General features: G+C 43.3%; 1 protein-coding gene across 1 annotated transcript in view; it reads right to left on the bottom strand.

Moving 5' to 3' along the window:
* Positions 1–474: 474 nt before the first annotated feature.
* LOC129838337 (cytoplasmic phosphatidylinositol transfer protein 1-like) overlaps positions 475–12386 on the bottom strand; it is a 96437-nt gene continuing 84525 nt past the window's right edge. Inside the window, exons 6-9 of the mRNA XM_055905275.1 lie at positions 8061–8159; positions 6897–7052; positions 6615–6678; positions 475–4558 (exon numbers count right to left, since the gene is read on the bottom strand). Coding sequence (XP_055761250.1) covers positions 4200–4558; positions 6615–6678; positions 6897–7052; positions 8061–8159 — 678 coding nt within the window. The 3' untranslated portion in view covers positions 475–4199. The remainder of the gene's footprint in view (positions 4559–6614; positions 6679–6896; positions 7053–8060; positions 8160–12386) is intronic.

Raw genomic sequence — 12386 nt, 5'->3', positions numbered from 1 at the left:
GTTTGTCGAGATCGGTGTGAAATAATTTGACTGGCCTGCACAGAGCCCTGACCTCAACCCCATAGAACACCTTTGGGATGAATTGGAACGCAGAGTGTGAGCCAGGCCTAATCGCCCAACATCGGTGCCCGACCTCACTAATGCTCTTGTGGCTGAATGGAAGCAAGTCCCCGCATCAATGTTCCAACATCTAGTGGAAAGCCTTCCCAGAAGAGTGGATGTTGTTATAGCAGCAAAGGGGAGACCAACTCCATATTAATGCCTATGATTTTGGAATGAGATGTTCGTCGGGCAGGTGTCCACATACTTTTGGTCATGTAGTGTATATAGCAAAATGTTCATTCCCCTTGCTCTTTATTTTTCACTCTCTCTCACACACACAAACTCCCATGCGCACACACACCAACATGCGCACACACACACACACACACAAACTTTCAGAGGCACCACATCTGACAACCGACAATGGCAAAGTGTAGTAGCAAGTAAACTTTATTTACTACAAGAATTAAGAAAAAAGTGAAACAATAATTACAACAGAGAACCAAATGTACCTCAAGGAGGGCAGTAAAAATATAACAAATATAATCAGTGGAAGAACCCAGAGCGACTTCCAGTAGCCGAACAAGGATGGCACTTCAGATAGGGAGACAGTAGCTCTGGTCCAGGGTGTTAGTGTGGATTGCTAACGCTCGTCCTGCTTAAAAGGCTCAGTGTCAGGAAGCAGCAGTGACAACCTGGACCAGAGCTAGGGAGACAGCACGACAGCCTGGCAAGCCGCACCAGGAGGGACACAACAAAAGCTTGGTCCTTTTCTTAGAACGAACAGATGCCATTTGAAATACAGCAAACCACAAAATCAAACTACAGCACTTGTGAAAATTATAACAGAAAACCAACCTCCGAGTCAAGGTATATTGTAAAAATTCAAAAGTAAACACAGTCCCCCCAATAATAAAAAAAAAAAAGATTGATTCAAAGATTGTTTTTATAGATAATGTGTCATTAGGTCAAAGAGCTATAGGATCACCAAAAGCAACTGGAACGTCGATGATGCACACTACAATGGGGAGGTTGCAAATTCAAAGTAAATATTTTCACAGTGAGCACAATATGTTGAAAAATTCCTATTTTCAATGTCCTTTCAACCAAAAATACATTTTTTAAATGTATTTTGCACATAGGGTTGTAACGTACAGTATGTAGTTACAATGGTCTTTTCTACTGTGGATTTTTCAACAGCTCGATAAAGAGATCTAACAAATGGGACATTGCACCTTAAATGTTATAGATTCAAACCAAACAGTTGCACTCTCAAAACGAACGCAAAATGACAAGTATAATCTCAAGGGTCGGTTATTTTTCAGAGTGAAGGACTAGGTTTCGTAACTAGTAAACTCATTCACTTTCTGTTCCATGCTCCACATAAGCTCACTCAAAAAGTCTTCATGAACTTACGAGGAGCATGCAACCGACCATGAAAGAGTTGACTATTTAGAAAACCTAGACCTTCTCTCTGAAAAGTAACTGACCCTGGATGTTATGCTTGTCATTTTGCCTTCGTTTTGATATAGCCATTAGCTTACTGGCACTCAAACATGTCCCTGGATCTTTTTAATTCCTGATAGTCAATATCATTTAACACGTGTCCCACAGGAAATTTAACAGCAAAGACAAGTACAGTTTAGAATGATAGTGAGCATCTTGTGTAAAGATGAGACATTTTGGGGTTAGACACTGTAGAGTGGTCTATAGTGGTCTATAGTGTAGAGTGGTCTATATCTGACCAACAAGTAGGCTTGTATAACTTCGGTCCAACAAAACCCTAACAGAGATATAACAGTCAGTACACGTTTGTTAACGGTTTCTCATCACAAAGTGCAAATGCCCACATATGTAATGTAATGTGACGTCTTCAGGACAAAACAATGGTCACCAGGTACTACAAACTTCAGCTATTTCTCTCAAAATCTTATACATTTCGATGATGAAAGTAACTAACACGAAGCTGTATTTCAAATCATTGTTTTTAAATTGCAATAAATTGAATAGTAGGCTTAAAAGGGCCATTCAGCCACTTTACAAACTCATATTCATTATCTCCAGCACCATATGGGTGTCTAGATATGTGAAAAGGCTGTGTTTCTATGATCTGTGGTTGCAAAGATAAGAAGGTCCTAAATGCTTCTCTGTGACATCACAAGGTAGGATTAAAAGTAAGAAAAACTGGGATTTTCAAAACCTGAAACGAGTTTCAAGCCAGAGGGAGGGTATTTATATTGCTCCACGTCACCGTGAATCTCAGTGTCTGAAAATCAGTTTTTTTAAATAGTTGATGATGTCATCGGGTAGAACTTTGTAACTTTATATTTCTTTCTACGAAATGTAGAACTGTGCCATTTTCACATATGCAGACACTGGCATTGTGCTGGAGATCATGAAAATGAGGTTGAAAAGTGGTGCAATTGCCCTTTAACGTTACAACAAAATGGGATGTTTTTCTTTATTGAAATGTTTTGGATTTGTATACAGACGAGACAATATAGACTTTTGCATGCAGAGGCACTGAGTAGAGAGTTGTCTTCTCAGAACATGCTCAGTTTCAGTCTCTGCTAAAACTCCGCTTTACTATACAATGGTTACACTACAGAGCCTAGGACAACATCACATTCGCTTTCTCCACAATTTCGCATCAACAGTATATCCTGCCATTTATATACACATATGTATACATGTTTGTGAACATTTCATGCGGCATATGAGACCCCTTGATGCATTTATGTGATTGTATAAAACAGTAGCTAGAGCATTACACAAAGAGAAACCGTCAGTCCTCAATGTTTCTCCCCCCCAAAAGTTTCTGATGACACACTGTGGTGAGGCTAGCGCAGGGGGGGAAAAAGATGGCCGCCGCTAACGTTGTTGCGTCAAAATAACTTTCTGATCCCACCAAAACAGGTACAATACCAACATTGGCAAGCAACATTATCGGTATTCCTAAAAACACAATGCGCACAATGCAAAGGTAACCGAGTACATAGAATAAGGCCAGGTTGAAGCGAGTGCCCTGCGAAAGCATGGAATTTCTTATCAACTCCACTGTGCTCAATGTTCACTTACATTTACAGCATATCCCCCAAATGGCATTTTTCCTAGTCATATCTGTTCTGTTGCTATACCAATTTGATTAAACTGACTGCATCACTCCTCAATGTCAAACTTGATGCCCAATATGTATTTTATCATGGCTTATCTAATGTTGTGTAAACGTTCCAAAGGTTAGTTAAGTAGACAGGTGAGTATAGATATAGTATATAGATATATCTGTGCAGGTATAAAAATGGTGTTTTAAAGCAAGGAGAGAATGGTTACGTTCCCTGCCCTTCCTAAAGAGGGCTGAGGCAGAGCTCTGGAGACCTGAGAAGGGATCTCTTTCTGTGATTGTACTGATCTTGCATCTGTTTCAGGAGGAGTGTGGAGTGGAGACGTGAACACACACAGATCTGGGTTCAGTTTTGAATGGTCTGTCCTCTGTCCAGGTGAAAGGTGGTGTCTTTTTAGTGAGTCAATGTGGTTATAAAATCTAACTATACTACAGTACTTCTACTTCCAGTTTGTTAAAAAGTGTATTTATTTCAAGGTCAAAATGATATTTCGATATATTTGTAGGCTGAGAATTCCATGGAAAGAGGTTTACAAAACAATATTAATATCATTGTATCTCTAATTTCATGGTGTTATGGCAACTACATTTACATTTCATAAGGATCATCAGCTGACCTGAAATATAAAAAAAAAAGAAGAGTATCTATCATCTGGCATTTTGTCAATAACGTATTTTAAGACAAACACAGGGATCGCTAATTGAGGACAGGACACAAAACCCCTTGTGGATATGTTCTCTTGATGGACAGCTTAGGTGGTTGTCACAGTTGGTCAGACATCTGATTGGCTAGATCTCAGGAAGAGGAAGCCATCCATTGAAGGCTGACAAAACCGACTTATGTTGAGGATGTAGGAGATTGGAAACTGGTGGTTAGACCTTTCACCTCTGGTGATATGTGTAAGAAGAACTGAACTCTGGGATATGGTTAGTTGGGCCTGTAGGACTGGGCACTGGGGCGTAGAGGCTAGTCTTGCTGGGCTACTAAGACAGTGAGGTGGCGGGGCATATGGGGGAAAAGAACATCCCGTCCTTCCTATTCCCCCCCTAACTCAGCCTGGTCAGAGTCAGAGGAGGGCCAGGGGGAGTGATTTTGATTTGGAACTGGCACCAGCATAGAGCCCTGGGGGACTCCACTCTGGTTCTGGGTAGCGGCGTCGGGCAGGGTGAGGGTCTCAGGGGCGGACTTCTTGCGGGCTCGGTCCTTGGGGACGGAGAGGAACTCGGGCGCATCAGTGCAGAGGGGGGTGGTGGGGGCACTGGCGGGTCCAGAGAGGGTGCAGGAGGACAGGGGCATCTCGCTGATGGAGATCGACGGGGGGAAAATTCCGATCTTCTCGTTGGTGGCTTCCTGGATGGTGCGCTCATACTCTCTCACCTCATCCATCGTCATGTCTGCACGGAGAGAGAGAATGAGGGGGGGAGACAGCACTCCAAAGCATTCTAATGCTTCTTTCTAATCTTAGCCTGGCATCACTACTAGTTATGTCATAATCAAAATGATCAAACATTTTCAAATCAAAAGTCATTAGATATTTTCTCAAGATGTGAATATTTTTGTTCTTCATGTTTTCCCGATATAGAAACAACTAAAGCTTGCAAGAACGAACCACTTATTTCAGAAAACATTTCGCATAGAAAAAGAGTGATTGGTTCCCTCCTGAGTCACGTCGACATGAACAACAGAACACGTCAATATGAAACAGAAAAAGAGGAAATGAAACGACACATACGCTGACTTTGTCATGAATCTCTATGTCATCCAGTGATGGGGAGTTCGTGGAATGCTCTTGCTGCTCATGGCAAACCTTAATGTTGGTTTGTTCATGCATACTTTTCTCGTATTCCCGCACGTCATCCAAGTTCATATCTGCAAAGAGGGGAGGAGGGAGGTCGAGATGTTGGCGTCTCCCCGTTAGGACACTCAAGACGAAGGTAGAGGAGGGGTTAAGTGAGGAGGAGCGCGCCGTGGGTGAGTAGAGAGCGCTGGGTGGTGATTAGCGCTTTTGGGAGGGGCTGAAAGGTCAAAGTTCAAGCACAATCAATAGGAGGTGGAGAGGGCAGAGCTAGCTTCCCACGACCGAAAAGAGTTGGTGTCGAGAGGAGAGAGCTAGTCAGGCCAAAGCCGGGTTAGGAAGAGGAAGAAAGGGAGGGATAGAGGGAGAAGGGAAAGGAGAGGGAAAATAAATGATCCAGAACCCTCCGAGTCAGACGGGAAGGGTTGGGAGCATCACCGGAAAAAAAAATACATTCCCAAAGAACAGTCCTAGGCAAGGTCATCCCAAATACGTCAGGAGGATTTGGGTGAGGGGGAATCATCCAAACAGTGCATAGGAGGGAAAGTTATTTTTTTCTACCCCCCAGAGGTGAAGGAGAAGGGAGAGAGTGAGTAGCGGTGTCCCATTACAGCAGTAATGGCTTGTTATGGACTTACCCTGCAGCCATGGAAAAAGCTGAGTGCTAATAAGAGTCCTGCTAGTATTACTGCTGCTCTTATTGCCATGCAGTCACGACCCACATACACACAGCTTTCATGATTCAATGAGTGCAATATCTTCTGTGTAATATCTCCTGATATTTCAGCAATTTCTATTATTTTGTTAGGAAATTGTAGCAAATACAGCCATTTGTGTTTACTATGGACATCGTACAAGGATCGATGCCAACATCTTACAAGCCATGATGCCAAAAAGAATGACAAATATTGCTGACACAAGAAGAAACAGACCAGTGTACAGGAGGGATATTGTTTGATTGAACGCCAACACAGGATTGCAGGAATTGGTTTTACAGATAAACATGGAAGGAACTGCAGTCCAGGGGCTGCTGTCTGTGTATGACTGAAGTAGTGAGCTAGTGAACACAGACCAACCCTGGACATGACAGTACTTCTAAGGGCCGATTTTCCCAGACACAGATTATGCCCATTGCTGGACTAAAAATAACTTTCAATGGAGATTCTCCATTGTGCATGCTTCTTAGTCCAGACCTGGGCTTAGAATCTGCTCCCTTGGTTACGTGTTCCAAGTAGGATTATTGATATCTGAGAGGTCACCCAGCGTATAAGATAGAGCAGGGTTAGATGCAGTGATGGGGAATTGGATGGTGTTTAGGGGTTCACATGCCTTATTTAGTTCTATTACACACAATGACACACACAGTAGATTAGAGACAGCATCAACAGTAACCACTTAACTCCCAAAAGGAGTCAAATCTAAATGGAAGTCCTTTCTTATTGATACCATTCTAAGGAAAGACTGACTTCATAGGTCCCAGTGTTAAACTTGGGGTGTGTTCATTAGGTACAGAATAAACTGGGAGTGACTACCTATACTTGTCCAATAAGAAACACTAATTTTAACTTTCAACACATCAAAGAGAATTGCCCTACTGAACACTACCCAGTGATTAGTTAGTGAGAGGACCAATAGAGCAGTGCTTGTCGACCTACCGATCCACTCATCCACCCAGGCAAAAGCCTGCCTGTGGCCCAGGAGCAGCACGTCACGCACCACCTATAGGGAGAGGCAATAGAGGGGGTCAGAGAACACTGATCTCAGAGCAGATCTACAAAAATGTACCGGCACAATCTATGGAGTAAGCGGCTGCTATTTGCTATTTAAAAAGTGAACACTAAGTCACATACTACTCACGCACTGAGTATAAAGCCTTTTGCGGAAGGGTTTAGTGGAGGACAGAATGGCTGTGTGTACGTATGTGAGTGACCTCTGACCTTGTGTACAAACTGCTCTACGCGCGTCTGCAGGCCCCACACCTCAAACTTGACGGTGACCAGCTTGTAGGAGCACATGATGGGCTCCTGGGTGTCCCTCCAGCCCTCCTGCAGCATGCCCCTCGACGTCTTCTCTGACTTGAAGTACCGCAGGTCCTGTTGGGGTGGACACACACACACACACACACACACACACACACACACACACACACACACACACACACACACACACACACACACACACACACACACACACACACACACACACACACACACACACACACACACACACACACACACACACACACACACACACACACACAAACGTAGATCTCAGTCATTAATCCAAACCTCTGTGCCCTGAGAGAAATGCATTGCGGGAAAGCTAAAAATAGAACGCCAACGTTAAATAGGAATCCTTCCCTCCAGAGACTCTTCGCTAAATCTCAGGGGCTGAGGCAATTTATCATTCAACCACCGCTTATTGCATCTACTATACTCAACAGTCTAACTATACTTACACAGATGCTATATGCTAACATGCTATTTTCTAACACTGAAAATTAGATAAGGAAGAGGTGTATGGGGAGAGAATTAGAAGGTGATGCTAGAGTTAGCTTAGCTAGCATTATCTGGTCAGAGCTGTATTCCGGGGTGTTTCGTGGCTTTACCTGCAATACAAACTCAATTCGGGAATATAACTAAACGTAAACTTAATTGAATAAAATTCCAATCCAATGAAATAGTTTGGATGACTAGGATGCTTAGGGCAAAATCAATAGACTGAAATGGTGTCAGTCTGTTGTATCTTTGAGTATCACTGAGTATCGCTGAGTATCAATGAGTATCAACGAGTATCACTCAGTATCACCGAGTATCGGTGAATGTCCTTCTATCCACTGTCATTGTTATGTCTGAACTATGTTGCTGGTTCTATTTTTAGACTAATAATAAGACTCTAATCACCAGTGTTTGACTACAGAGACAGCCTGTGGCTACAATAACGCCTGGGCCCCATTAGCTCTAATGAAACAACACACACACACACACACACAGACACACAGACACACAGACACACACACACACACAGAGACACACACACACACACACACACACAGAGACACACACACACAGAGAGAGATGCAGATACACGCATGCACTCACCTCTGACTCTTTATAGTATCTCTCAGGGATCTCGTCGTAGGCGATATCCACAAAACACACTTCCCTTTCCTGGTCTTTATTTTCACTTTCTGAGAAGATCTGAAAACAAACAAAAATTCCCAGAGGTGCAGTTAGTCATCTATCACTTCAGGCATCAACAATATCCTCGCTTTACAAAACTACACAGCTCAATGATGTTGATTGGGCCTCCCAAAGTATCTTCTTTGTGTTATAATTCGAGGCCCTTCATTTACAGACATTTGTCATCTGTTTGTTATTTGACAGAAGCTATTCAATGTCTATTCTATTTCAGCCAGAGTGGTCAGAATACCCACAGGGTCAGATATTTGATTTGATTTAGCAGGGCCCGTAGTCACTAAGCAGCTCATAGCCAGAGTGCTGATCCAGGATCAGTTTAGCCTTTTAGATCATAATGAATACAATTACTTGGACAGAGGGGGTCTGATCCTCGATCAGCACTCCTACTCTGAGACGTTTGATATATACAGGCCCTGATCTTAGATCTTTGATTATGGACCACTTAGACTTAGCTACTCCACTAGGCTACTGCAGGGACACGTCATTGCGCAATGCAGCCAGAAGGGAGAGCTCTAAGCTTGTGTTGATTGACTTCCACTGTACAGTACTCTCACTGTCATTATCTCCCATTCACACTCACAGACAGGCAGACAGACAGACAGACAGACCTCATATATAGCCGCAGGGCAAACAGACACCAATAGCATTAGCCACTCTCTGTTTCCATCTAAAGAGCTAGAGGTGTGTGTGTGTGTGTGTGTGTGTGTGTGTGTGTGTGTGTGTGTGTGTGTGTGTGTGTGTGTGTGTGTGTGTGTGTGTGTGAGAGATAGGCTCGGTTAGAGAGAGGAATAGTCCATTACGCTAGGCCTCAGGGGATGAGCGAACGAATCCTCAGCCAGGGCAGAGTGCAACATTTCAAAGTGTGTTTTAACGTCTACGTTACACATCATGCTTCGAGCTACCGGCGGACGTATTGAAACTGCAGCGTACGGATAAATATTGCACAAATGTCAAGAAAGAACATTGAAAAGAGTACTTCACACCACGGATTACAACCTAAGAGAGATATGTAGGCTTCATGCTCGTAGCTATGGATGAATATTGTATGCCTTGCTGCCAAATATGATTATAAAAAGGAGTCCAACGAGAACATAGTGGCTGTGATGGTGCCACATTTATAATATATTTCCACCTTATTTATTGATGTATAATATCTACACTAAGAAAAATGTCAAATGATGTTGTATGACAATGTAAATTAAATATCATATTTGGAAGCAATATGATCAGTAGATTTGTTTTGGTTCAGATCATGTGCTATATTTGGACTAGTCTCAAATACCAAAACATCAAGATGCCTTATGGGTTGGTAAAGTGGTCCTCCCTCCCTCCCTCCCTCCATCGGGGCCAGACACACGTTTCTCCAATCGATACAGTCGACTGAGGTGTGGACTCTGACCGCTGCCTGGTTGCCCTCTGTGACTTATAGCAGGGTGTGAAGCTGTAGTGCTGTGCTCAGGAGGTGGGAGGTCGACATCCTCAGGTTCAGTGCTTACAGACAGAGAGACGTGGACATGCACATTTGCTCTCCCTTTCACTCTGTCTCCTGTCATCTCTATCTTTATCTTGTTGTCCATCTCTGTTCTCTTTTTCTCTCTCATCTTCCTTTCTTCTCTCCATCTCCTATCTTCATCGCCCTCTCTCTATCCTTATCTCTTCCTCTACGTATCCTCTCTTTTACTTCTTCACCTCTCTCCCTCGCTCTTTTTCTCACCCCTCTCCCTCTAAGGGGCCCTTCTGCCACAAGCTGTGTGAAAGAGTCCTGCTGGCACATTGGGGGTGACATGCCATCATGGATGAGCGCAGCCAAGGGACAGAAAAAAGAGGGAGGGAGTAGTAAGAAGAAGAAAGTGCAATAATGAGGGAAGAGGAGAGAGAATGAGAGAGGGAGAATGTGTCATAAATAATGAGGGAAGAGGAGAGAGAATGAGAGAGGGAGAACGTGTCATAAATAATGAGGGAAGAGGAAAGAGAATGAGAGAGGGAGAACGTGTCATAAATAATGAGGGAAGAGGAGAGAGAACGAGAGAGGGAGAACGTGTCATAAATAATGAGGGAAGAGGAGAGAGAACGAGAGAGGGAGAACGTGTCATAAATAATGAGGGAAGAGGAGAGAGAACGAGAGAGGGAGAACGTGTCATAAATAATGAGGGAAGAGGAGAGAGAATGAGAGAGGGAGAACGTGTCATAAATAATGAGGGAAGAGGAGAGAGAATGAGAGAGGGAGAACGTGTCATAAATAATGAGGGAAGAGGAGCGAGAATGAGAGAGGGAGAATGTGTCTGTCACGTTCCTGACCTTATTTCCTTTGTTTAGTCTTTGTTTAGTTGGTCAGGACGTGAGCTGGGTGGGCATTCTATGTTTTGTGTTTCTATGTTGGGTTTGTTGTTTGGCCTAATATGGTTCTCAATCAGAGGCAGGTGTTTGTTATTGTCTCTGATTGGGAACCATATTAAGGTAGCCTGTTTTCACTGTTTGTTTGTGGGTGATTGTTCCTGTTCGTGTGTTCATCTGTTCTGTTCCCATGTTCAGGACTGTAGCGTTTCCGGTTCCTTCTGTCAGTTTGTTGTTTTTGTTCGTCGTTTAAATATCCTAATTAAAATATGGATTATCATCACGCTGCATTTTGGTCCTCCTCTCTTTCACCCGAAGACAGCTGTTACAGTGTCATAAATAATGAGGGAAGAGGAGAGAGAACGTGTCATAAATAATGAGGGAAGATGAGAGAGAATGAGAACGTGTAATAAATAATGATGGTAGAGGAGAGAGAATGAGAAAGGGAGAACGTGTAATAAATAATGAGGGAAGAGGAGAGAGAGAATGAGAAAGGGAGAACGTGTAATAAATAGTGAGGGTAGAGGAGAGAGAATGAGGGAGGGAGAACGTGTCATAAATAATGAGGGAAGAGGAGAGAACGTGTCATAAATAATGAGGGAAGAGGAGAGAGAATGAGAGAGGGAGAACGTGTCATAAATAATGAGGGAAGAGGAGAGAGAATGAGAGAGGGAGAACGTGTCATAAATAATGAGGGAAGAGGAGAGAGAACGTGTCATAAATAATGAGGGAAGAGGAGAGAGAATGAGAGAGGGAGAATGTGTCATAAATAATGAGGGGAGAGGAGAGAGAATGAGGGAGAGAGAACGTGTCATAAATAATGAGGGAAGAGGAGAGAACGTGTCATAAATAATGAGGGAAGAGGAGAGAGAACGTGTCATAAATAATGAGGGAAGAGGAGAGAGAATGAGAGAGAGAGAACGTGTCATAAATAATGAGGGGAGAGGAGAGAGAATGAGGGAGAGAGAACGTGTCATAAATAATGAGGGGAGAGAGGAGGAACGTTAGGAAGAGGGGAGAAGTAAGAAAGAGAGGGAGAAAGGACAAGGAAGATGGAGGGAAGAAGAAAGAGAGCGTGCACGAATGAATGAAAACAAGCAAGAGGCAGAGGGAGAGAAAGAAACGATGCAACTGTCTAATGGTGAAGTCTCAAGGAGACAGAGAGAGAGAGAATGAGAGAGAGAGAGAGAGAGAGAGAGAGAAAGTGAGAGAACGAGAGAGAGAGAATGTGAGAGAACGAGAGAGAGAGAAAGTGAGAGAACAAGACAGAGAGAAAGTGAGAGAACAAGACAGAGAGAAAGTGAGAGAATGAGAGAGAGAGAGATAATGACAACCATGAACCATTAGGGACAGTATTTAAGCAATGGCTCTTCTCCAAACCTAACGGCAGCCCTGCCCTGTCACGGTCTGCTACGACTGTTGAATTGTCAATCACATCATCTAACCACACCCTCCATTCATTCATTCAGTCTGCTCACACACACACACACACACACTACTTCATTCACACTCTGTAATTCAGAGATTTCCACAGACGCACTTCCTTGTATGGATGTACACACAGGCAGACACACAAACACACATTACATTCAAACAGACATTTAAACCCCTTCTCTGTCAGGAAACAGGATTGTGAGCGTGAAAACACATTTTTACAACCTGACATTATCTTTCATATCATCGTGAGCACAGAAACACAGGGCTGCATATTGTTTCACAACGTACAGTAGCTTGGCAGAGGAGACTCTGAAATTTGGACCAGATTATACAGGGTTGTAAAAGACCAGAGCTTCTGCTGGTCAGCCCTGAAGCTGCAGTGTCCGCGGATAGATTCACATGGGAGCTTTTTAGTGGAACTTGTGCGTGCAAACACATACGTGTGTCTGCATCCGT

This window comes from Salvelinus fontinalis, chromosome 3 (genome assembly GCF_029448725.1).
Source record: "Salvelinus fontinalis isolate EN_2023a chromosome 3, ASM2944872v1, whole genome shotgun sequence".
Classification (NCBI taxonomy): domain Eukaryota; kingdom Metazoa; phylum Chordata; class Actinopteri; order Salmoniformes; family Salmonidae; genus Salvelinus; species Salvelinus fontinalis.
This window is presented reverse-complemented; position numbering and strand designations above follow the sequence as displayed.